Source organism: Hyperolius riggenbachi, chromosome 3, assembly GCF_040937935.1.
Source record: "Hyperolius riggenbachi isolate aHypRig1 chromosome 3, aHypRig1.pri, whole genome shotgun sequence".
NCBI lineage: Eukaryota > Metazoa > Chordata > Amphibia > Anura > Hyperoliidae > Hyperolius > Hyperolius riggenbachi.
Genome location: NC_090648.1, coordinates 22,991,159 through 23,015,815, shown reverse-complemented (window position 1 = coordinate 23,015,815; position 24,657 = coordinate 22,991,159). Strand labels below are relative to the sequence as shown.

Sequence of the window (24,657 nt, the reverse complement as noted above, 5' to 3'; positions counted from 1 at the left end):
GCTGTGTTCACTATACTCTGTACCTGAGGCTCAGGGAGCTCACTGAGGACCCCATTATCATCTCCAGGCATTGCCACTGGGCTCCCTTGGCTATGGGCCCCATAGCAGCCGCTATGGCTGCTATGGTGATCTCTACGCCACTGGACAGATGACTTCCAACAAAGTTGTGCTATGACCTGTAATGATCCGCTCAGCTGTCTGCACAGACAGACAGCTGTTTAAGGAATGGTCAAAGAGACACTGAAGCGGAAAAAAAATGATGATATTATGATTTGTATGTGTAGCACAGCTAAGAAATAAATAAAACATTAAGATCAGATACATCAGTGTAATTGTTTCCAGTACAGGAAGAGTTAAGAAACTACAGTTGTTATCTCTATGCAAAAAAGCCATTAATCTCTACGACTTTCAAAGTCGTGGAGAGGGCTGTCTTCTGACTTTTATTATCTCAACTATAAGTGAACAGTTTTCTTTTTATCTGCAAGAGGAGAGGTCATTAGTTCACAGACTGCTCTGAAATAATCATTTTGAATGCAGAGTGTTGTGTAATCTGCACATATTGTTTGTCTGGATCGCACTCGCCCTAGTGGTAGTGGCAGTGCCTCCTTCTGCAATCTGCCTCAGGGGTGCTAACCAGAGCAGCGGTTCCTACTGGTAGCCCCATCTGTTTGTCTGTTTGGATCGCATTCGCTCTAGCGGTAGCAGCGATGGTTCCTTCTGAACTCTGCCTGGGAGTGTAGGCCGGAGCTGCGGTTGCTGCTGGCTGCTCCTTCTCTCTGTCTTGTCTGGTACGAACGCTTGCTGTAACTGTTTAGCAAGCGTTCGCATTCTCTATGTCGTGTTTGTGTGTCGTTGGTTAGTTAGGGTGGCATGCTTATCACTGGGTGCTTAACGCGCGGTGATCGTGCTTAAACGCGTTCGCTGTTGCGAATGCGTGCGGTGTTTGCGTTTAGTTAGCGTTTGTTATTTTCCTTATTGTTCTTGTTTGCTGTGCTTTTGCTACTCTCGTGCTCTGTCCTGCTCAGTCTTGTGTCACTTCTGGCAATCGCCTATCTTGCGATTGCGTTCCCACTTTGGTTCAGTTGTTGTGTGTTCACCGTCGCTGGGTGGTGACTAGATTGGTGGACACACATTTATTCTGTCTCTGTGCTCTTTCTCTTTTAGGGCTATTCTGCCCTACATTGCTTCAACTTGTGCAATTCCCACCTGGCATCTGTGGCAGTACAGAGGCTGAGTCCGTCTGTACTCCACAGCTCCATCTGCCGGTGGGAATCTCCCTCTACAGGTGCATAGCACCATAGCTGGGTTATACTTAAATACACGTTTGTGGAGGATTTCCGTAGTGTCGGAACGCATTCTGTGCGCTGACCACGGAAATAAAACCAAGCACACCAGCTGCATTTTTCCCCAATCAACAGGGCGGATGATGTCCTGGAGGTTGGTTGTGCCGTTCCCGGACAAGTTGGCCTCCATGGTGGCTTTGGCCAGGTAATGGTTGACAGCCCGCTTTTGTTCAACCAGACGTTCCAACATTGTCAGGGTGGAATTCCAGTGTGTTGGAATGTCTATGACGAGCCGGCGCCTTGGGAGGTTCAGCTCCAGCTGCACAGCTTCTAGGGATGCTGTGGCACCACCCGATTGGCGAAAATGACCCACAGTTCGCCTTGCCGCTCCCAAAAGGGGTCCATCTGAAAATGGCGCAGGGAGAAAAATGGCGCACCATTCTGCCGATAAATGTATCATAAAACGCTATTTACCGTTTTAATGTAAATACAATGAAATGGTAAATTTCGTTTTATGCTACAGATTGCAGAGCGGTGCGCCATGAAAAACATGCAGAGGGCTGGGGTCAGTAGTATAGGCAACGGGGGCTGCTAGTGTAGGCAGCGGGGCTGGGGGAGAGATGCAGCGGGACACTAGAGGGCATAGGCAGCAGGGGCTGCTAGTGTAGGCAGCGGGGGCTGGGGGAGAGAGGCAGCGGGACACTAGAGGGCATAGGCAGCGGATGTATGAAGAGGCATTTGTTACCTTGTCCTGGGCCGGCGATCGCTCCTTCCCTCTGCTCCTTCTATTAGTTTGCTGTAGTCCTGCAGCCGGCCAATCACCATGTGGAGACTGAAGCCACATGGTGGTTGGCCGCCTGCAGGACTACAGTAAACGAATGGAAGAAGTGAAGGAGCGGAGGGAAGGAGCGATCGGCGGCTGGGACAAGGTAACGTATGCTTCTGCACATCCTCCCCCGATGCCTATGCCCTCCAGTGTCCCGCTGCCTCTCTCCTCCCCCGACCCTTGCTGCATCTTTGAACACTTATAACGCTATTTAGCGTTATAAGTGTAAGGCACACTGCCTGCGCCATTTTTTAACACTTATAACGCTGAATAGCGTTATATAATGTAAGTCTATAGGGCGCCCTTTTTATCCCCCTGGCGCTGTGCGCCATTTTTAACTGACTCGCCCAAAAGAGTGTCCATCCCCTGGTAGGTGCGCAAGAATTTCTGCACCACCAGGTTCAGGACATGGGCCAGACAGGGGATGTGGGTGAGGTTTCCCCGGTGGATGGTGGCAAGAGACCACCTCTCAGACTTTCAGGCCTCTGGGGGTCAGCCAACTCCTCTCCTCAAATTTGTTCTTGAAAATAACTTTTTTCTGTTTGAGGATCGCTATTATAGACAGCAAAGGGGTGTGGCCATGGGGGCTGCCTGCTCCCTGGCGTATGCCTGCCTACACTTGGGTGCTTGGGAAGAGGAGGTGGTGTGGGAGGAGGGTGCGTTCCGGGAGCATGGCACCCTCTGGCTTTGATACGTGGACAATGTCTTATTGGTATGGACTGGAACAGAGGCTGAACTTGTGTCCTTTATTGAGAGACTCAATCAAAATGAGTATAATATTTTTTTGACCTCTAAATACTCTGAGACACAACTTCAGAGTCTTGATGTGGATATAAAGAGGGAAGAAAGTAATCTTATCACATCCACATACAGGAAGGAGACAGCTGGGAATTTGCTGTTACACTATGAAAGTGCACACCATCCTTCACAGATACGGGCGGTCCCAGTGGGGCAGTTCCTGCGTATTCGCAGGAGTTGCTCCACTCTAGAGGAGTTTAAGAAAGAAGCTAAACAATTGAAGGAGAGGCTAACATTGAGAGGCTATCCAAATGGTCTTTTAAAATCTGCATATCATAGAGCCCTGAATACGGACAGGAAAAGCCTATTAGTGAAGAACGCTGCTAGTGCAGATCAGGAAGTAGAAGGCCCAAGAATGATCACCCCATATGGTCCACATTGGCCTCTATTAATGGAAACTATGAATAAATATTGGCATGTCTTGACAAGAGATGAAAAAATTGCTAAGATAGTGGGGACAAAACCCAGGGTTACTGCTAAACGCAATAAAAATGTGTCCAAATCTTTGGTTCGTTCTGAATTACGATCAGTGAAGGGGTCCTGCTGGTTAAAACCAAAATGTGGAATGTACAAATGTAAAAAATGCTCGATTTGTTAGTATGTCCGTGAGGATAAAAGTTTCAGGAATGCAGTCAATACTAAAGAATATGAAATATGTGCTCATATTGACTGCAATAGTGAGTTTGTAATCTACCACTTGACCTGCCCATGTTTAAAACATTGCGTGGGTAAAACCACTAGGGCATTAAAAGTTTGCATACAGGAACATTTCCGGAGTATTTTGGAACATAGAAAGCCTAAGGAAGAGAGGAAAAAGCCAACTCCTGTATCCATGCATTTTGAAAAATTTCATGGGTCGGATCCTGCTGGGCTCAGGGTCAGGGGTATTTACAGGTTGATCCCAAATTTGAGACATTTTGATCTTGATACGCAGCTTACTAAAAAAGAGAGCTTTTGGATTCATGCCCTGGAGACCCTGGGCCCTGCAGGCCTAAATTCCGATAGGAACCTAAAAGTTTTCCTGTAGAAAGAATTTTTATTTTTAATTTCCCTCTTATGGCTGGTTGGATATGTCCCTATAAACTATTGGTGAACTTGCTGTTGGATGAAGGAGATGGTTTTAGCAATGGAAACATTGCCATTGTGAAAGGAATGGGAGTGAACGGGCAAAAAAGCATTAATGAATTGAGGGTACTCTATTTTTGATGTATGCTCTGTGGAGGAGATATGATTCTCTTAAAAGTAGGAATTAAATTAACCCTGTTGAAAATAAAACAAAGGAAAAAGAAATGGGTTGTAATTTAAAATGTGTCCACAAGATGTCACTGAAAGTTAGTTATAATTGAAAAAGATCTTTCACGAACAATCGTTTGAAAAAAATCCTGATAAAAATGTGGTGTCATATATGAAATGGCCACAAGATGTCACTAAGGAGATTGCCGAGTGACGGCAAAATACCACATGACTAGGGGAAAGATTAGGATATAAGGGCGGTGCAGCCCAGACGTCATTGCGCAGCACGTTCTGATGAAGCCCCAAGATGGCGGGGGGCGAAATGCATTAACAGCCGCTGCTGGCATGCATCCTGGATCGGTACAAGCGACTCCCACATGGCAGTATATGGATGGCAAGCAGGGGGCTGTGATAAGGAGGCCTGTTTCGTGAGGACAGTTTACAATCAGGCTGGAAAAAGCCACTGCACGTATATCTAGGGTTGCCAGGTCGGCTGATGGAGAAAACCGGACAGGGGGTGGAGTTAGGGGCGGAGTCAGAAGCGCACTTTTATGTAGAGTGGGGCTAAGCAATGGGCTTTTTAAAAAATGTTTTTTACAGTATTTATATCGCACTGACATCTTCTGCAGCACATTACAGAGTACATAGCCATGTCACTAACTGTCCTCACCAGTACATGCACATAAGAGACCACTTTTCACCAGTAAATGCACATAATAAGAGACCGCTTTTCACCAGTAAATGCACATAATAAGAGACAGAGCAGAAAACTATTACAAAACTGGAAAACTATGCAAATAATGCAATGCATTTATGGCGTTTTTGCACGGTGAAGTGGTCGATTTCTTGCGGGAAGTTTTAAATTTTTTTTTTTTTCCCACAAAATTTTTTTATTGAGAACAATAAAGTGGACATACATAGGCATAAAGTTAAAATATAAATCGGTGCATGCATGTATGTACACATTTTGAGCAAATATAACAAATATAACAGTATAACAGTATAAATTGCGTTGTACAATAGTATGAATTCAAGTGTAAACTATAGTAAGCAGCGGGCTCAGGCGAGATTGAATGAGATTGAAAGTCACGCCTGGACTATACGGAGGGGAGATAGAGCGGAGCCAATGCACACAAAGAGCGGAAATACAACCAGAGAATTATGGGTCACTCACTCACCATATCTCCAGACTCCTGACCTTACCTTGCTTCCTTCGCAGATGCAGAATCGCATTGCAAATGACGTGAGTGACGCACGTCATGCGTGCGTTGGCAACGCAGCGTTGGCGTTGCCGTAGCAACGTCGGGAAGCGCGGGCTCGGGGGCGGTACTTAAGCTGGCGTAACTTACGCCGCGTAAGCTGGCTGGCTGTGCCTTTCACTGACAGCCAGGCAGCGAATCAGCGGTCGCGCAGCGCTGGCGGACGGGTGGCGGCAAGTGGCAAAAGGCATAAAACCGGACATCTTAATTGTCCGGTTTAACATGCCTTTTTGGACAGGACACAGCGGCCAAAAACCGGACTGTCCGGTCTAAAACCGGACACCTGGCAACCCTACGTATATCACTTACAAGGTGGTCATCCACTTTACATACCGCCGCAATCAGCACTACAACTTAGGAAGGAACTGTCTATTGTGGGTGCATGGCACTGAAATGCTGGATTGCACATGGTTGAGTTGCTGGAGGTGCTCAGTCACAGAACAGGTTGAATGCCTTTTACTTTTCTTGTAATCCTCTTCTATTCACCTTTATTTATAGAAACTTTGGCTGTCCATATTCAATCTAACCCTTCTATTTCTGGAATTTCCATATCTGACAAAATCCACTCAATAGGACTATTTGCAGACAATATCATACTATTCTTATCTAATCTGCTTACTTCATCGCAACGGGTTTATTTGTCCATTCAGGAATTTTCTTCCGCTTCTTACTACAAAGTAAATGAACATAAATCCTTATTATTAGATCTCAATAGCCCCCAAAAACTGAAATCTGAAATCTCTAACAAAATTCCCTTCCAATGGTCCAAGTCCACTATCCCATATTTAGGTATTCATATTCCGCAATCTACAGATAAATTATATGATGTCAACTTTATCCCCCTACTAGCTTCAATGAAAAGGAACTCTGCTCTATGTCCAAGATATAGACTTCTTAGCTGCGCAGAATTGCCTCTTTTAAAATGATGACATTCCATAAAATTCTATATCTCCTAAGGACCCTCCCCATTCAGATCCACAATAGATTTTTCAATCAATTGCAGAAGATTATACCTGCCTACATATGGAAAGGAAAAAAACAGAATTTCCTATAGCACTTTATCTCTTCCTACTAAATAAGGGGGCCTAGGCCTTCTTTGCATCAAGTCTTACTATCATGCCTAAATTCTTGATATATGTGTAAAGAATGGTGGAAAAATAATAGGGACAAATTATGGGTTCAGATGTAAAGATTTATTGCACAACAGCCTCTAAAAGAACTAATATCTAATACTCAATACTTATACTTCATCATTCCCTACTATTTCTATAACCCTGCTTACATGGCGACAATTTGTGTAAAACCTTAAAAGTACCCATTCTGTAGACTCATTTACACCCAAAATCCATCTCTCTACACCAAACCTCTCAGGACCAAACTTAAATATAGACTCTTGGAAAATAAAAGGCATTTCCTTAGTTAATGATCTACTTACAAAAAAACTTCCTTAAAAGTTTTCAACAACTCCAGGAGGAGTCTAATCTTCATTCTAATCAACAATTTACCCAAAACCGAATTCTTATTCTTCACCACTAATGTAACCACTGGAGGACCACAGTGGTAAACCCCCCTAAAGACCAGGCACATTTTCTCTAAAATGATGGCCATTGCAGCTTTAAAGAAAACCTGAATTGAAAATTAAAAGTCAAAATAAACATACACAAGTCATACTTACCTTCCATGTAGTCTACTCCTCAGTGTCTTTCTCCTGTCCCGCGTCCTGTTTGTTCACGGTGATCAAGGGAATTTTCCCTCCTCCATTTTGAAAATGGCCGTTACCCATAACAGCTTTCTGGTCAGCACACAGTTAAACTGTAACATTGCACACTTGAGCCATAGGGAAACATAGACACATCAGTTCTTCTCTCAGCTGTAACTGACAGCAACTGATATATTTCAGATCTGACAAAATATTGTCAGAACTGGAAGGGATTATTGTTAGAAGAAAATGGTGAGCTTCTGAGAGAAACTGATGTCAAGGTAACTATGTAATGTTCATTTGAAGTTACCTCATGTGTTTTTTTAAATATTTTTACTCAGTACAGGTTCTCTTTAAGGCCAAGCTGCAGGGCCGCAGAACACAGCACGCAAGTGATCCCCCCCACCAACAGAGCTCTCTGTTGGTGGGGTCCGATCGCCCCCAAGTTGTTTATTTATTTATTTTTTTAATAAATATTTATGTTTGTTATTTTTTACAGTTTTGTACTGTTTTTTTTATGTATTTATTTATCAATCCCCTCCCTCCCCCCCCGCCAGCTGGCCAATCATGGCGATCGGCTGTCATAGGCTCCTGCCTATGAGAGCCGATTGCTCTCTTGTCCCCAACGGGGACAGCCGTGTCACACGGCTGTCCCCAGTACAGCGCTGCTGCTGATCGCAGCGCTGTACTAACAGTAAAGACGGCGGTTTCAGCGTCTAACAGTCTCTCGAGCAGCAAAAGCCGCTTGGAGACTGAAGGCGGGGCAGCCTGCGCGCAATCTCCTGCAAAATGCAGCCCCAGGACTTGACGTCAATCGATGGGCGTGGATCGGTCTCCAGGTAGTTAAAGGGACACCGAGGAGTGCCTGAAATTAAATTTAAAAGGACACTGAGGAGTGCCCGAAATTAAAAGACTGCACTTACCTGGGGCTTCGTCCAGCCCACCGCAGGTCGCGAGGTTCCCCGGTGTCCTCCTGGCTCTTATCCGCGTGCCTTCACCGGCCCCCGTTACCGGCGACACCCAGGCCAGGTGTTGGGCCAGCTCTTCCTGGTTCGTTACGGCGCTCGTCATCATGCCGGCCGCTAAGCGTCATCATGGAGGCCAGCGTGACAGGTCTGCGCATGCGCGGTTTTTTCATCGGAAGCCAAAATAGACAAAGTATTTGGCTTGAGTAATGCCCTATAAACTATATGAAAGGAACACAATTACGCAGTGAGTAAAAGTTTATCTCGGACCCACTTGTAGCATAGATAAGGTAAAAACAGGTGAAAAGGCTTCATGATTTGCGCCCAATAAGTGTACTCATGTCAGGACTGGATGTGTGTAGTGTGCACTTTGTGTGACTCTGTATTTTATTTTTATTGTATTTTTTTCCTTGTATATGTTTGTCTAATTTTGTATGGTTAAAAACAATTCGTATTTTATAGCATTGTGTGATTGGCTGTTCCGCTTTTGTTTTTGTTTTTCTCCAGCAAAATGAAGAAATGTATTCTTTTCATTGCTTTGTGCTCTACCTGTTTTCTATTGGGGGTAAGTCTACAAAGCAACATTTCAATTCCATTAACTCATGTAGATATAACGTATTCCTTCATATATGTATTATCCTTAGTGATGCTCAAATACCCCTTTTTAAAATTCGAGTTTGGTCGAATTCGAATAGTAAATTATTCGAGGTCAGTCGAATATTCGAGTCGAATAATTTTTACTATTCGATTCGACCTCGGACTTCGAGCTCACTATTCGAGTCGGTATTCGAGCTCACTATTCGAGCTGACTATTCGAATTGGCCTTAAATAGCTTCCAACACTTGTTTTGAGGGTGAATGATGCAAGAAACATCTTTTTTTCCAAGTAACAACAGCAAGTGATTATGTGGGGATGTTCCTTTAAAAAAAATGTGGAAAGAGAAGTTGTGTCCTTAATTTTGTTCAGTAGTGTTACTGTATATACTTGTTCTTCTTCTTCTTTATCTTTCTTCTTCTTCTTCTCGATCTTCTTCTTCTATATCTTCTTCTTCTTCTTCTATATTGTCTTCTTCATCATCTTCTTCTTCTTCATCTTCTTCTTCTTCTTCTTCTTCTTCATCTTCTTCTTCTTCATCTTCATCTTCTTCTTCTTCTTCATCTTCTTCTTCTTCATCTTCTTCTTCTTCATCTTCATCTTCATCTTCTTCTTCTTCTTCTTCTTCTTCTTCTTCTTCTTCTTCATCTTCTTCTTCTTCTTCTTCTTCTTCTTCTTCTTCTTCTTCTTCTTCTTCTTCTTCTTCTTCTTCTTCTCCATCTTCTTCATCTTCTTCATCTTCTTCATCATCTTCATCATCTTCTTCATCTTCTTCTTCTTCTTCTTCTTCATCTTCTTCTTCTTCTTCATCTTCTTCTTCTTCATCTTCTTCATCTTCTTCATCTTCTTCTTCTTTTTCATCTTCTTCTTCATCATCTTCTTCATCTTCTTCTTCATCTTCTTCTTCATCTTCATCTTCTCCTTCTCCTTCTTTTTCAATATCGTCTTCTTCTTCTTCACGTATTTCTCTTTTCATTTTTTTTTTAAAGAAATGCAGCTATTTTTGAGCGTAACAAATAGCTGGTGGGCGCACGCATGTTGGAAGCGCCATTGTATGTGCTCCCTGGCAGTGGAAACACAAAGACAGCAGGAGGTAAATTCAGCAGCAGGAGGAGGAGGATGAGTGTGTGGCAGCAGGCAGTCAATGAGGCAGGCAGCTCGCCGTGACATAATAGCCCTGGTACCTAGCGGTGATACCAGGGCTGTAAATAAACACAACAGGAGGTCCCAGACAGCGGTCGTGCAGCCCACATTGTGTCCAATACACAACTGGGACAACACAGTTTTCAACCCGGGCACCTCAGAAAAATTAAACCTTTTTTTTTTTTTATGGTTTTTTGGTTTTTGGTTTTGCAACCAATATAGCTATTGTTTGACGTAATAGCTGGTGGCAGAGTGGCAGCAGAAGAAGGTAATTCTGTGTACCCTGGCAGTGGGAAACACAGACAGACAGCAACAGCAGCAGGAGGAATGGAGGAGTAGGCGAGCAGCTATTGTTTGACGTAATAGCTGGTGGCAGAGTGGCAGCAGAAGGTAAATCATCTGTGTACCCTGGCAGTGGGAAACACAGACAGACAGCAGCAGCAGCAGCAGGAGGAGGTATGGAGGAGCAGTGTGAGTGTGGCAGCAGGTAGGCAGCGTGACATAATAGCCCTGGTACCTAGCGGTGATACCAGGGCTGTAAATAAACACAACAGGAGGTCCCAGACAGCGGTCGTGCAGCCCACATTGTGTCCAATACACAACTGGGACAACACAGTTTTCAACCCGGGCACCTCAGAAAAATTAAACCTTTTTTTTTTTTTTAATGGTTTGTTTGGTTTTGGTTTTGCAACCAATATAGCTATTGTTTGACGTAATAGCTGGTGGCAGAGTGGCAGCAGAAGAAGGTAATTCTGTGTACCCTGGCAGTGGGAAACACAGACAGACAGCAGAAGGGCAGTACACAGCAGCCCACTGTAGGTGTAAAATGTGTGGCTGCAGGCGACGTAATAGTCAAAGTGAACCAGGCTGGCTTAGTGAGCAGGAGCCAGGAGGTGGTAAAGGGTGGTAAGGCACATTAACGATGGTTCCGGCAGCCAGTTCATGTCCCCCTCTCGCCGACAACAGGGGCCAGGAACTCGCCTTCCACCCACGCCTGGTTCATCTTGAGAAACGTCAGTCTGTCCACAGACTTGTGAGACAGACGTGAGCGTTTCTCGGTGACCACGCCACCAGCTGCACTGAAGCAGCGCTCGGACAGCACGCTGGAAGGGGGGCAGGACAGCACTTCCAGGGCGTACTGCGCCAGCTCGCTCCAGATCTCCATGCGCTTGACCCAATACTCCATGGGTTCAACAGGGGCATCGCTGTCAAGCCCGCTGTACGACCCCATGTAGTCAGCCACCATGCGGGTCAGGCGCTGGCTGTGACCGGAGGAGGATGCTGCTGCATGCATCTCCTCTCTAGTCACTGCTGCCGGAGCCTCTACAGTCCTGTAGAGCTCGTGGCTGAGAGACAGCAGGTCTGTGGGGCGCTTGCTGCTGCTGGATGCAGGCACCTGCTGCTGCCTCTGTGCTGGCTGCTGGACAGTGGGGGTGGAAGGCTGGGGGAAGGCTTCCTCCAAGCGCTCAACAAGGGCCTGCTGCAAGCTCCTTATTTGTTGCGCTGGGTCTCCTCCTGCAGGCGGCAGGAACTGGCTCAACTTCCCCTTGAGGCGTGGGTCCAACATCATGCTGATCCAGATGTCCTCCCTCTGCTTCATCTGGATCACCCTGGGGTCCCTGCGCAGGCACGTCAGCATGTGCGCTGCCATTGGGAAGAGGCGGGCCACGTCTGCTGGCACATCGACGTCAGTGCTGTCCTCATCCTCCTCCTCTGCCGCCTCATCCTCTCTCCACCCCCGCACCAACTCAGCTGCGCTGTGCTGATCCCCCTCATCAGCAGCCAGGTCAGGGACCTCCACCAAGTCCTCCTCCCCCTCAGAGGTGGACTGCGCAGCTGGTTGCCGCTCCTGCTGGTCCAAGGCTGCCGCTCCCTGTTCCAGCAAAGCATCGAGGGCCCTGTTCAGCAGAGAAACCAGGGGCACCCACTCGCAGACCATAGCATGGTCCCTGCTCACCATGTTTGTGGCCTGCAGGAAGGGAGCCAGCACTAAGCACACCTGCTGCATGTGCCTCCAGTCATCATCGGGGACGATGGACGGGATGTTGCTGGTCTTGTCCCTTCTCTGAGCTGCGGAAACAGTGGCCAGGGCAAGGTACTGTTTGACAGCGTGCCTCTGTTCAACCAGACGCTCCAACATCGCCAGGGTGGAGTTCCAGCGAGTCGGAACGTCAAGGATCAGCCGATGGCGTGGCAGATCCAGCTCCTTTTGCACGTCTTCCAGGCTCGCACAGGCTGCAGCCGAGCGCCGGAAGTGACGCACAACATTCCTTGCCGTTTCCAGCAGTTCGCCCATCCCCTGGTAGGTGCGCAGGAACTTCTGCACCACCAGGTTCAGCACGTGGGCAAGACAGGGGATGTGGGTCAGGTTTCCCCTGTCTATTGCGGCAACCAGATTGGCCCCATTGTCGGCCACCACCTCTCCGACTCTGAGGCCTCTGGGGGTCAGCCAAATCCTATCCTGCTCCTGGAGTTTGGCCAACACATGGGTTGCCGTCAGCTTGGTCTTCCCAAGGCTGACCAAGTGCAGCAGCGCTTGGCAGTGGCGGGCCTTCACGCTGCTGCTGAGGCGGGGGGTTTGGCCAGGTGTGCCGGAGGATGGCAGAGGATCGGAGGAACCTGCTGCAGTTCCCCTGAGCCTGCGGGGTGGCACCACCCACTGTGTTGCTGCTGCTGCTGTGCCCGCTGCTGCTCTCCCATCCTCACCCCCTTCCACCAAGCTGACCCAGTGGACAGTGAAGGACAGGTAGCGGCCTGTCCCGAAGCGGCTGCTCCAGGAGTCCATGGTGACGTGGACCCTTTCACCAACCGCGTGCTCCAGCCCTCGCTCCACATTGGCCATCACAAAGCGGTGCAGTGCAGGAATGGCCTTGCGGGCAAAGAAGTGTCTGCTGGGGAGCTGCCAGTCTGGGGCTGCGCAAGCAAGCAGCGCACGAATGTCGCTCCCCTCCTGCACGAGCGTGTACGGCAGGAGTTGGGAGCACATGGCCCGTGCCAGCAAGCCGTTCAGCTGCCGCACGCGACGGCTGCTGGGAGGCAGAGCCCTAACCACCCCCTGGAAGGACTCGCTCAAAAGGCTCTGGCGTGGCCTTTTGCTGACACGGGAATCAGCAGACACAGCAGAGGAGGCCACTGAGGACTGGCTGCCAGAACAGGCCTCAGTGTCGGCGGCAGGAGTTGCAGAGGGGGGAGGAGCAGTGCGTTTCCGCACTCCTGCTGGTGCTGCTGGAGGAGCAGGAGGGCGGGTGGCTGCTGTTGCTGCTGCTGCTGCTGAAGGCTGTGCAGTGATGGGTGTGGTGCCACTGCCAGCAGCAGATGCCTTCAGCCTCTGGAACTCCTCATGCTGGTGGAAATGTTTAGCCGCAAGGTGGTTGATGAGCGAGCTGGTGCTGAACTTTAAGGGGTCTGCACCTCTGCTCAACTTCCGCTGACAGTGGTTGCAAGTGGCGTACTTGCTGTACACAGTGGGCATGGTGAAAAACCGCCAGATTGGTGACAGAAACTTCCCCCTACGGCATGGAAGCGCTGCTGCCTGTCTCCCTGTGGTGGTTGGGGGGGGGGGCTTGGGTGCGGCTGGTGGTGGTACTGGCTGATGCTGCTGCTGCTGCTGCTGAGCCTGAGACACCAGCAGGCTGTGGGACGCTGCCAATGCTTGCAATGATGCGCCTCCTTGCAAGGCCCACAAGCGCATCCTCCTCCTCCTCCTCAGAGCTGCTGAGGACGACATCCCCTGGAGGTGGTGGCACCCAGTCTCTGTCTGTCACCGGGTCATCATCATCCTCCCCCTCCTGAAACATGTCCTGCTGGGATGATGACCCCCCAAACTCCTCTCCTGATGCATGGATGGGCTGCTTGACTGTCGCCACAGTCTTGCTGTCCAATCCCTCATCCCCCAAAGTGCCCATCAGCATCTCCTCCTCAAGATCGCCAACAACAGCAGACAATTTACTCATCAGAATCAGAATCAGAATCAATTTATTTTCGCCAAGTAAGTTTGCACCTACAAGGAATTTGTCTTGGCAGTTGCTTAACAAACACAAACAAAAAACAATACAAGGACAGACAGTGTGAATATTACAAGTTAAGGACATTATAAGTATAGTGGCAGTAAGCAATGTGAGAATTGTTCATGTTTAGTTCTGTGCTGATTACTTTCAGTCCTAGCAGCTCTAACGTGGTTCAGCATTAAGTATGGCTACCGCTTGAGGAAAAAAACTGTTCCTGTGTCTGAAGGTTTTGGTAGCGATTGACCGGAATCTTACTCCTGAAGGCATGCGCTGGAAGATGGAGTGAGCTGGGTGAGAGGGGTCAGAGGCAATTTTGGTCGCTCTCTTTCTGCACCTGCTAGTGTAAAGATCCTGCAGGGAAGGTAAGCTACAGCCAATTATCCTTTCCGCTGATCGGATGATGCGCTGCAGCCTCCCCTTTTCTAATGCTGAGCAGGAGCTGAACCATACAGTCATGGATGATGTTATGGTGGATTCGATGATTGCAGTGTAGAACTGCACCATTAGCTTTTGAGGTAGGCCAAACTTTTTCAGCTGCCGCAGATGGTACATTCTCTGTTGTGCTTTCTTGACAATAGTGGCAGTGTTGTTGTCCCATTTTAAGTCGTTTGAGATCGTGGACCCAAGAAACTTGAATGACTCTACTTGGGTTATTGTGGATCCATTTATGGTTAAGGAGAGGTGCTGGGGGGGAGATCTCCTAAAGTCTATTATCATCTCCATGGTTTTGAGAGCATTTAGTTCTAAGTTGTTGCTGCTGCACCAGGAGGAAAGCTGTCCCACCACATGCCTGTATGCAGACTCATCCCCATTTTGAATGAGACCAACAACTGTTGTGTCGTCTGCAAACTTCAGAACCTTAACAGATGGATCTGTGGAGATGCAGTCATTGGTGTAAAGTGAGTACAGCAGTGGGGAAAGCACACAGCCCTGGGGTGCACCAGTACTGACTGTCAGAGAGCTTGATGTGAGTTTACCAAGTCTAACACGCTGTCTTCTGTCGGTTAAGAAGTCGGTTATCCATTTGCAGAGGGATTCAGGTATGTGTAGCTGGGAGAGCTTGCTGTGCAGCAGTGATGGAATTATGGTATTAAATGCAGAGCTGAAATCTATAAATAAAATCCTGGTGTAGGTTCCTGGGTTATCTAAATGCTGTAGTACATAATGCATGATGCCTGGGGTCAAAAGACTGCTGAATGACAGGTCGGCGAGTGACGGTGAACTGGCCTCCTCCCCAGACCCTGCTGGGCGGCTGCTGCGAACAGGGGTGGTGGTGGTGGTGGTGGTGGTGGTGAGGGTGGAGGCCTCGGATGCAGAGCTGATGGCGGGCTGCTCATCCTCCGTCATGAGTTGCACCACAGTGTCTGCATCCTTTTCCTCAATGGGACGTTTCCGACCCGGCTGGAGGAAAATGGGAGCAGGTGCTACACGCTGCTGCTGCTGTGTCTCTGCAGCGTGAGTTGCAGATGCTCCTGCTGGGCGGCGCCCAAGGCGTCCACGGCCAGTGGCTATGGGAGGAATGTTAGCCACTGACGCTGCTGCTGCTGCTGCGGAACTGTGCATGGTGGCGCGCCCGCGGCCGCGGCTTGCCACAATGCTGCTCCCTCTCCTCCTGATTCCCTTGCTGCCCTTCCCCTTGCCCAAACCGCGCTGGCTGCCACTTCCAGACATCTTAAATGTTTTGGGCGTATAGACAAAAGTTTTGTAAAAGGGCGGGTGAAAAGTGGGGTACTTTAATGGAGTGGGTTGGTTGGTGAGGTGACTGAGTGAATGTCCCCTAGTACAGTAAGTAAGTAGTAACAGTCAGGAAGTACAACTAGCAGTTACAATAATCAGTAGTAATCACAAGTAAATTTAGTGTGTGTACACTCAGACAGTGAGTGCACGCACGCAGGAGCTAGTAGCCTATGGACAGTGACTGAGTGTCCTAGACTCCTAGTACAGTAAGAGTAAGTAGTAACAGTAAGTAGAACTAACTAATTACGATAATCAATCAGCGATCAGAAGGAAATAGAGTGTGTGTTGTGTGTGTACACTCAGACAGTGAGTGCACGCACGCAGGAGCTAGTAGCCTATGAACACAGTGACTGAGTGTCCTAGACTCCTAGTACAGAAAGAGTAAGTAGTAACAGTAAGTAGAACTAACTAATTACAATAATCAATCAGCGATCAGAAGGAAATGGAGTGTGGGTGTGTGTACACTCAGACAGTGAGTGCACGCACGCAGGAGCTAGTAGCCTATGAACACAGTGACTGAGTGTCCTAGACTCCTAGTACAGTAAGAGTAAGTAGTAACAGTAAGTAGAACTAACTAATTACAATAATCAATCAGCGATCAGAAGGAAATGGAGTGTGGGTGTGTGTACACTCAGACAGTGAGTGCACGCACGCAGGAGCTAGTAGCCTATGAACACAGTGACTGAGTGTCCTAGACTCCTAGTACAGTAAGAGTAAGTAGTAACAGTAAGTAGAACTAACTAATTACAATAATCAATCAGCGATCAGAAGGAAATAGAGTGTGGGTGGTGTGTGTACACTCAGACAGTGAGTGACCGCACGCAGGAGCTAGTAGCCTATGGACAGTGACTGAGTGTCCTAGACTCCTAGTACAGTAAGAGTAAGTAGTAACAGTAAGTACAACTAACTAATTACGATAATCAATCAGCGATCAGAAGGAAATGGAGTGTGGGTGTGTGTACACTCAGACAGTGAGTGCACGCACGCAGGAGCTAGTAGCCTATGGACAGTGACTGAGTGTCCTAGACTCCTAGTACAGTAAGAGTAAGTAGTAACAGTAAGTAGAACTAACTAATTACAATAATCAATCAGCGATCAGAATGAAATGGAGTGTGGGTGTGTGTACACTCAGACAGTGAGTGCACGCACGCAGGAGCTAGTAGCCTATGAACACAGTGACTGAGTGTCCTAGACTCCTAGTACAGTAAGAGTAAGTAGTAACAGTAAGTAGAACTAACTAATTACAATAATCAATCAGCGATCAGAAGGAAATGGAGTGTGGGTGTGTGTACACTCAGACAGTGAGTGCACGCACGCAGGAGCTAGTAGCCTATGAACACAGTGACTGAGTGTCCTAGACTCCTAGTACAGTAAGAGTAAGTAGTAACAGTAAGTAGAACTAACTAATTACAATAATCAATCAGCGATCAGAAGGAAATGGAGTGTGGGTGTGTGTACACTCAGACAGTGAGTGCACGCACGCAGGAGCTAGTAGCCTATGAACACAGTGACTGAGTGTCCTAGACTCCTAGTACAGTAAGAGTAAGTAGTAACAGTAAATAGAACTAACTAATTACAATAATCAATCAGCGATCAGAAGGAAATAGAGTGTGGGTGGTGTGTGTACACTCAGACAGTGAGTGACCGCACGCAGGAGCTAGTAGCCTATGAACACAGTGACTGAGTGTCCTAGACTCCTAGTACAGTAAGAGTAAGTAGTAACAGTAAGTAGAACTAACTAATTACAATAATCAATCAGCGATCAGAAGGAAATAGAGTGTGGGTGGTGTGTGTACACTCAGACAGTGAGTGACCGCACGCAGGAGCTAGTAGCCTATGGACAGTGACTGAGTGTCCTAGACTCCTAGTACAGTAAGAGTAAGTAGTAACAGTAAGTACAACTAACTAATTACGATAATCAATCAGCGATCAGAAGGAAATGGAGTGTGGGTGTGTGTACACTCAGACAGTGAGTGCACGCACGCAGGAGCTAGTAGCCTATGGACAGTGACTGAGTGTCCTAGACTCCTAGTACAGTAAGAGTAAGTAGTAACAGTAAGTAGAACTAACTAATTACAATAATCAATCAGCGATCAGAAGAAAATAGAGTGTGGGTGGTGTGTGTACACTCAGACAGTGAGTGCACGCACGCAGGAGCTAGTAGCCTATGAACACAGTGACTGAGTGTCCTAGACTCCTAGTACAGTAAGAGTAAGTAGTAACAGTAAGTAGAACTAACTAATTACAATAATCAATCAGCGATCAGAAGGAAATGGAGTGTGGGTGTGTGTACACTCAGACAGTGAGTGCACGCACGCAGGAGCTAGTAGCCTATGAACACAGTGACTGAGTGTCCTAGACTCCTAGTACAGTAAGAGTAAGTAGTAACAGTAAGTAGAACTAACTAATTACAATAATCAATCAGCGATCAGAAGGAAATGGAGTGTGGGTGTGTGTACACTCAGACAGTGAGTGCACGCACGCAGGAGCTAGTAGCCTATGAACACAGTGACTGAGTGTCCTAGACTCCTAGTACAGTAAGAGTAAGTAGTAACAGTAAGTAGAACTAACTAATTACAATAATCAATCAGCGATCAGAAGGAAATAGAGTGTGGGTGGTGTGTGTACACTCAGACAGTGAGTGACCGCACGCAGGAGCTAGTAGCCTATGGACAGTGACTGAGTGTCCTAGACTCCTAGTACAGTAAGAGTAAGTAGTAACAGTAAGTACAACTAACTAATTACGATAATCAATCAGCGATCAGAAGGAAATGGAGTGTGGGTGTGTGTACACTCAGACAGTGAGTGCACGCACGCAGGAGCTAGTAGCCTATGGACAGTGACTGAGTGTCCTAGACTCCTAGTACAGTAAGAGAGTAAGTAGTAACAGTAAGTAGAACTAACTAATTACGATAATCAATCAGCGATCAGAAGGAAATAGAGTGTGTGTTGTGTGTGTACACTCAGACAGTGAGTGCAGTGCGCACACGCAGGAGCTAGTAGCCTATATGAACAGTGACAGTGAGTGTCCCTATGGGTACAGTAAGAGTAAGTAGTAAGTAAGTACAACTAACTAACAATAATCTATCAGTAATCAGAAGGAAATAGAGTGTGTGTACACACAGACAGTGAGTGAGTGCACACACGCAGGAGCTAGCTAGTAGCCTATAAACAGTGACAGTCAGTGAGTGTCCTACTCCTAGTACAGTATAACTACAATACTATTAGTAAAGGACAGCAGAAATACTGGTATAGATGAGAGAAATAAACAGAGGACAGCTGCCCACAGAGGCAAGGCCCCCCTGAGGCCTAAACCTGTAAGCTTGCAGCAGCTGCCTGTCTCTAATGTAACACACAAGCTACTAACTAAAATACAATGTCTATCTAACTAACAACAATATAGGTGTATATGGCAGGTGTAGGTGAGCAAAAACGCTAGGTAAATGATCACAATAGAGCACTTGCTAAGCCAAAGCACAAAGGAGCAACTCTCTCTCTGTACAAGTCTCAGGCAAGCATGGAGAAACGGAACATGGCGGCCGCTATTTATAGGGTAGGGGCTGGCCAGGGTCCCCCTCTGTGATTGGCTGCCGTCAGAGGGCCTGGGAGCCCTCTGATTGGCTCTAAGGACATCAATCTGGGCTATGACGCTATTCGAGCTCGGTACCGAGCTCGAATAGCGCCGGGTTGCTCGAATAGCTCGAATAGTGAATGGGCTATTCGAGTGTACTCGGATAGCCCATTCGAATAGCTCCAGCTATTCGGAGCTCGAATACCGAGCTCGAATAGCTGAAAAAGAGCTCGAATATTCGAGCTACTCGAATATTCGAGCTCTGCTGAGCACCACTGATTATCCTTAAAGAGACACTGAAGTGAAAAAAAAATATGATATAATTAATTGCTTGTGTAGTACAGATAATTACTACAACATTAGTAGCAAAGAAAATATTCTCATATTTTTATTTTCAGTTATATAGGTTTTATTTATAACTAGTGTTGGGCCGAACAGTTCGCCTGGCGAACCTCTCTGGGCCTCTTACTACTTCCGGGTCGCAATGACCCGGAGTAGTACGCCTGCGCTGCCCGGCGGAGCGCGTCCTAGATCGCGCTCCTGTTGCCGGGCACTCTCTGCGCATGAGCGTGACGTCACTCATGACGTCACGCACATGCGCAGAGAGTGCCCGGCAACGGGAGCGCGATCTAGGACGCGCTCCGCCGGGCAGCGCAGGCGTACTACTCCGGGTCATTGCGACCCGGAAGTAGTAAGAGGCCCATGGATTTAGAGATGTTCGCCGGCGAACGATTCGGGAACCGTTCGCCACATCTCTATTTATAACATTTTTATAACATGTTATAACATTGCATCATTCTCTAATATTAGCACTTCACACACTACTCAGCTTTCTTAACCACTTCAGGACCACAGTCTTTTCGCCCCTTAAGGACCAGAGCCTTTTTCTCCATTCAGACCACTGCAGCTTTCACGGTTTATTGCTCGGTCATACAACCTACCACCTAAATGAATTTTACCTCCTTTTCTTGTCACTAATACAGCTTTCTTTTGATGCTATTTGATTGCTGCTGCGAGTTTTACTTTTTATTATATTCATCAAAAAAGACATGAATTTTGTCAAAAAAGTGACTTTTTTAACTTTCTGTGCTGACATTTTTCAAATAAAGTAAAATTTCCTATACATTTGAGCGCGAAAGTTATTCTGCTACATGTCTTTGATAAAAAAAAAACCATTCAGTGTATATTTATTGGATTGGGTAAAAGTTATAGCGTTTACAAACTATGGTGCCAAAAGTGAATTTTCCCATTTTCAAGCATCTCTGACTTTTCTGCGCACCTGTCAGGTTTCATGAGGGGCTAAAATTCCAGGATAGTCCAAATACCCCCCAAATGACCCCATTTTGGAAAGAAGACATCCCAAAGTATTCAGTGAGAGGCATGGTGAGTTCATAGAAGATTTTATTTTTTGTCACAAGTTAGCGGAAAATGACACTTTGTGACAACAACAACAAAAAAAAAAGTTTCCATTTCTTCTAACTTGCGACAAAAAAAAAATGAAATCTGCCACGGACTCACTATGCTCCTCTCTGAATACCTTGAAGTGTCTACTTTCCAAAATGGGGTCATTTGTGGGGTGTGTTCACTGTCCTGGCATTTTGGGGGGTGCCTAATTGTAAGCACCCCTGTAAAGCCTAAAGATGCTCATTGGACTTTGGGCCCCTTAGCGCAGTTAGGCTGCAAAAAAGTGCCACACATGTGGTATTGCCGTACTCAGGAAAGGTAGTATAATGTGTTTTGGGGTGTATTTTTACACATACCCATGCTGGGTGGGAGAAATATCTCTGTAAATGACAATTTTTTTATTTTTTTTACACACAATTGTCTATTTATAGAGATATTTCTCCCACTCAGCATGGGTATGTGGAAAAATACACCCCAAAACACATTATACTACTTCTCCTGAGTACGGCAATACCACATGTGTGGCACTTTTTTGCACCCTAACTGCGCTAAGGGGCCCAAAGTCCAATGAGTACCTTTAGGATTTCACAGGTCATTTTGAGAAATTTCGTTTCAAGACTACTCCTCACGGTTTAGGGCCCCTAAAATGCCAGGACAGTATAGGAACCCCACAAATTACCCCATTTTAGAAAGAAGACACCCCAAGGTATTCCATTAGGAGTATGGTGAGTTCATAGAAGATTTTTTTTTTTTGTCACAAGTTAGCGGAAATTGATGTTAATTGTTTTTTTTCACAAAGTGTCATTTTCCGCTAACTTGTGACAAAAAATAAAATCTTCTATGAACTCACCATACTCCTAACGGAATACCTTGGGGTGTCTTCTTTCTAAAATGGGGTCATTTGTGGGGTTCCTATACTGCCCTGGCATTTTAGGGGCCCTAAACCGTGAGGAGTAGTCTTGAAACCAAATGTCGCAAAATGACCTGTGAAATCCTAAAGGTACTCATTGGACTTTGGGCCCCTTAGCGCACTTAGGGTGCAAAAAAGTGCCACACATGTGGTACCGCCGTACTCAGGAGAAGTAGTATAATGTGTTTTGGGGTGTATTTTTACACATACAGATGCTGGGTGGGAGATATATCTCTGTAAATGACAATTATTTGATTTTTTTTACACACAATTGTCCATTTACAGAGAGATTTCTCCCACCCAGCATGGGTATGTATAAAAATACACCGCAAAACACATTATACTACTTCTTCTGAGTACGGCGATACCACATGTGTGACACTTTTTTGCAACCTAGGTGCGCTAAGGGGCCTAACGTCCTATTCACAGGTCATTTTGAGGCATTTGGATTCTAGACTACTCCTCACGGTTTAGGGCCCCTAAAATGCCAGGGCAGTATAGGAACCCCACAAGTGACCCCATTTTAGAAAGAAGACACCCCAAGGTATTCCGTTAGGGGTATGGTGAGTTCATAGAAGATTTTATTTTTTGTCACAAGTTAGTGAAAAATGACACTTTGTGAAAAAAACAATAAAAATCCAATTTCCTCTAACTTTTGACAAAAAATAAAATATTCTATGAACTCATCATACACCTAACAGAATACCTTGGGGTGTCTTCTTTCTAAAATGGGGTCACTTGTGGGGTTCCTATACTGCCCTGGCATTTTACGGGCCCAAAACTGTGAGTAGTCTGGAAACCAAATTTCTCAAAATGACTGTTCAGGGGTATAAGCATCTGCAAATTTTGATGACAGGTGGTCTATGAGGGGGCAAATTTTGTGGAAGCGGTCATAAGCAGGGTGGCCTCTTAGATGACAGGATGTATTGGGCCTGATCTGATGGATAGGAGTGCTAGGGGGGTGACAGGAGGTGATTGATGGGTGTCTCAGGGGGCGGTTAGAGGGGAAAATAGATGCAATAAATGCACTGGGGACGTGATCGGAAGGGGGTCTGAGGGGGATCTGAGGGTTTGGCCGAGTGATCAGGAGCCCACACGGGGCAAATTAGGGCCTGATCTGATGGGTAGGTGTGCTAGGGGGTGACAGGAGGTGATTGATGGGTGTCTCAAGGTGTGATTAGAGGGGGGAAATAGATGCAAGCAATGCACTGGCGAGGTGATCAGGGCTGGGGTCTGAGGGCGTTCTGAGGTGTGGGCGGGTGATTGGGTGCCCACAAGGGGCAGATTAGGGTCTAATCTGATGGGTAACAGTGACAGGTGGTGATAGGGGGTGATTGATGGGTAATTAGTGGGTGTTTAGAGGAGAGAAGATCTGCGGGCGATCTATTGGTGTGGGTGGGTGATCAGATTGCCCGCAAGGGGCAGGTTAGGGGCTGTTTGATGGGTGGCAGTGACAGGGGGTGATTGATGGGTGGCAGTGACAGGGGGTGATTGATGGGTGATTGACAGGTGATCAGTGGGTTATTACAGGGAATAACAGATGTAAATATTGCACGGGCGAATTGATAAGGGGGGGTCTGAGGGCAATCTGAGCGTGTGGGCGGGTGATTGGGTGCCCGCAAGGGGCAGATTAGGGTCTAATCTGATGGGTAACAGTGACAGGTGGTGATAGGGGGTGATTGATGGGTAATTAGTGGGTGTTTAGAGGAGATAAGAGATGTAAACAATGGATTTGGGAGGTGATCTGATGTCGGATCTGCGGGCGATCTATTGGTGTGGGTGGGTGATCAGATTGCCCGCAAGGGGCAGGTTAGGGGCTGATTGATGGGTGGCAGTGACAGGGGGTGATTGATGGGTGGCAGTGACAGGGGGTGATTGATGGGTGATTGACAGGTGATCAGTGGGTTATTACAGGGAATAACAGATGTAAATATTGCACGGGCGAATTGATAAGGGGGGGTCTGAGGGCAATCTGAGCGTGTGGGCGGGTGATTGGGTGCCCGCAAGGGGCAGATTAGGGTCTAATCTGATGGGTAACAGTGACAGGTGGTGATAGGGGGTGATTGATGGGTAATTAGTGGGTGTTTAGAGGAGATAAGAGATGTAAACAATGGATTTGGGAGGTGATCTGATGTCGGATCTGCGGGCGATCTATTGGTGTGGGTGGGTGATCAGATTGCCCGCAAGGGGCAGGTTAGGGGCTGATTGATGGGTGGCAGTGACAGGGGGTGATTGACGGGTGATTGACGGGTGATTGACAGGTGATTGACAGGTGATTGACAGGTGATCAGGGGGGATAGATGCATACAGTACACGGGGGGGGGGGGGGTCTGGGGGGGGGTCTGGGGAGAATCTGAGGGGTGGGGGGGTGATCAGGAGGGAGTAGGGGGCAGATTAGGGACTTAAAAATAAAATAGCGTTGACAGATAGTGACAGGGAGTGATTGATGGGTGATTAGGGGGGTGACTGGGTGCAAACAGTGGTCTGGGGGGTGGGCAGGGGGGGGTCTGAGGGGTGCTGTGGGCGATCAGGGGGCAGGGGAGGGGGAAATCAGTGTGCTTGGGTGCAGACTAGGGTGGCTGCAGCCTGCCCTGGTGGTCCCTCGGACACTGGGACCACCAGGGCAGGAGGCAGCCAGTATAATAGGCTTTGTATACATTACAAAGCCTATTATACTTGTTACATGCGGCGATCCGGGTGCTAGTAACCCGCCGGCGCTTCCGAACGGCCGGCGGGTTACAACGAACGGTGGGCGGAGCCAGTCCCCGGCGGCTGATCGCGTCACGAATGACGCGATCGCCGCACAGACACTCCCGCAGCCGCCCCCCGCCGATGGGCGTATTGCGGTCGTTTGGGCCCGGTCTTTGCCGCCGCCCATCGGCTGGGGGCGGTCCTCAAGTGGTTAATGATTTTACAGAGCTGGCCGGTGAACTTTTGAATCATTCTCTGCAGAGAAAAAAAAAACAACAACAGTGCCAGATACTTGAGATAATAAGCTTCAGAAGACAGAGCTCTCTAAAGACTTTGAAAGTCCTGGAGCTCAATGGATTTTTGCATAGATAACTGGAGTTTCTTAACTCTTCCTATACTGGAAACAATATTAGACATATGTCTCTTCTCCTAATGTTTTATTTGTTAGCTGTACTACACATACAAATCATTATATCATTTTTTTTTCCGCTTCAGTGTCAGAGAAAGAAGAATTGAAATTTATCCCAATCAGTAGCT

General features: G+C 47.2%; 1 protein-coding gene across 1 annotated transcript in view; it reads left to right on the top strand.

Moving 5' to 3' along the window:
• LOC137561953 (NXPE family member 3-like) overlaps positions 1-24,657 on the top strand; it is a 149,764-nt gene that overhangs the window by 12,552 nt on the left and 112,555 nt on the right. Inside the window, exon 2 of the mRNA XM_068273298.1 lies at positions 8,571-8,628. Within this exon, the coding sequence (XP_068129399.1) occupies positions 8,575-8,628 (54 nt within the window). The 5' untranslated portion in view covers positions 8,571-8,574. The remainder of the gene's footprint in view (positions 1-8,570; positions 8,629-24,657) is intronic.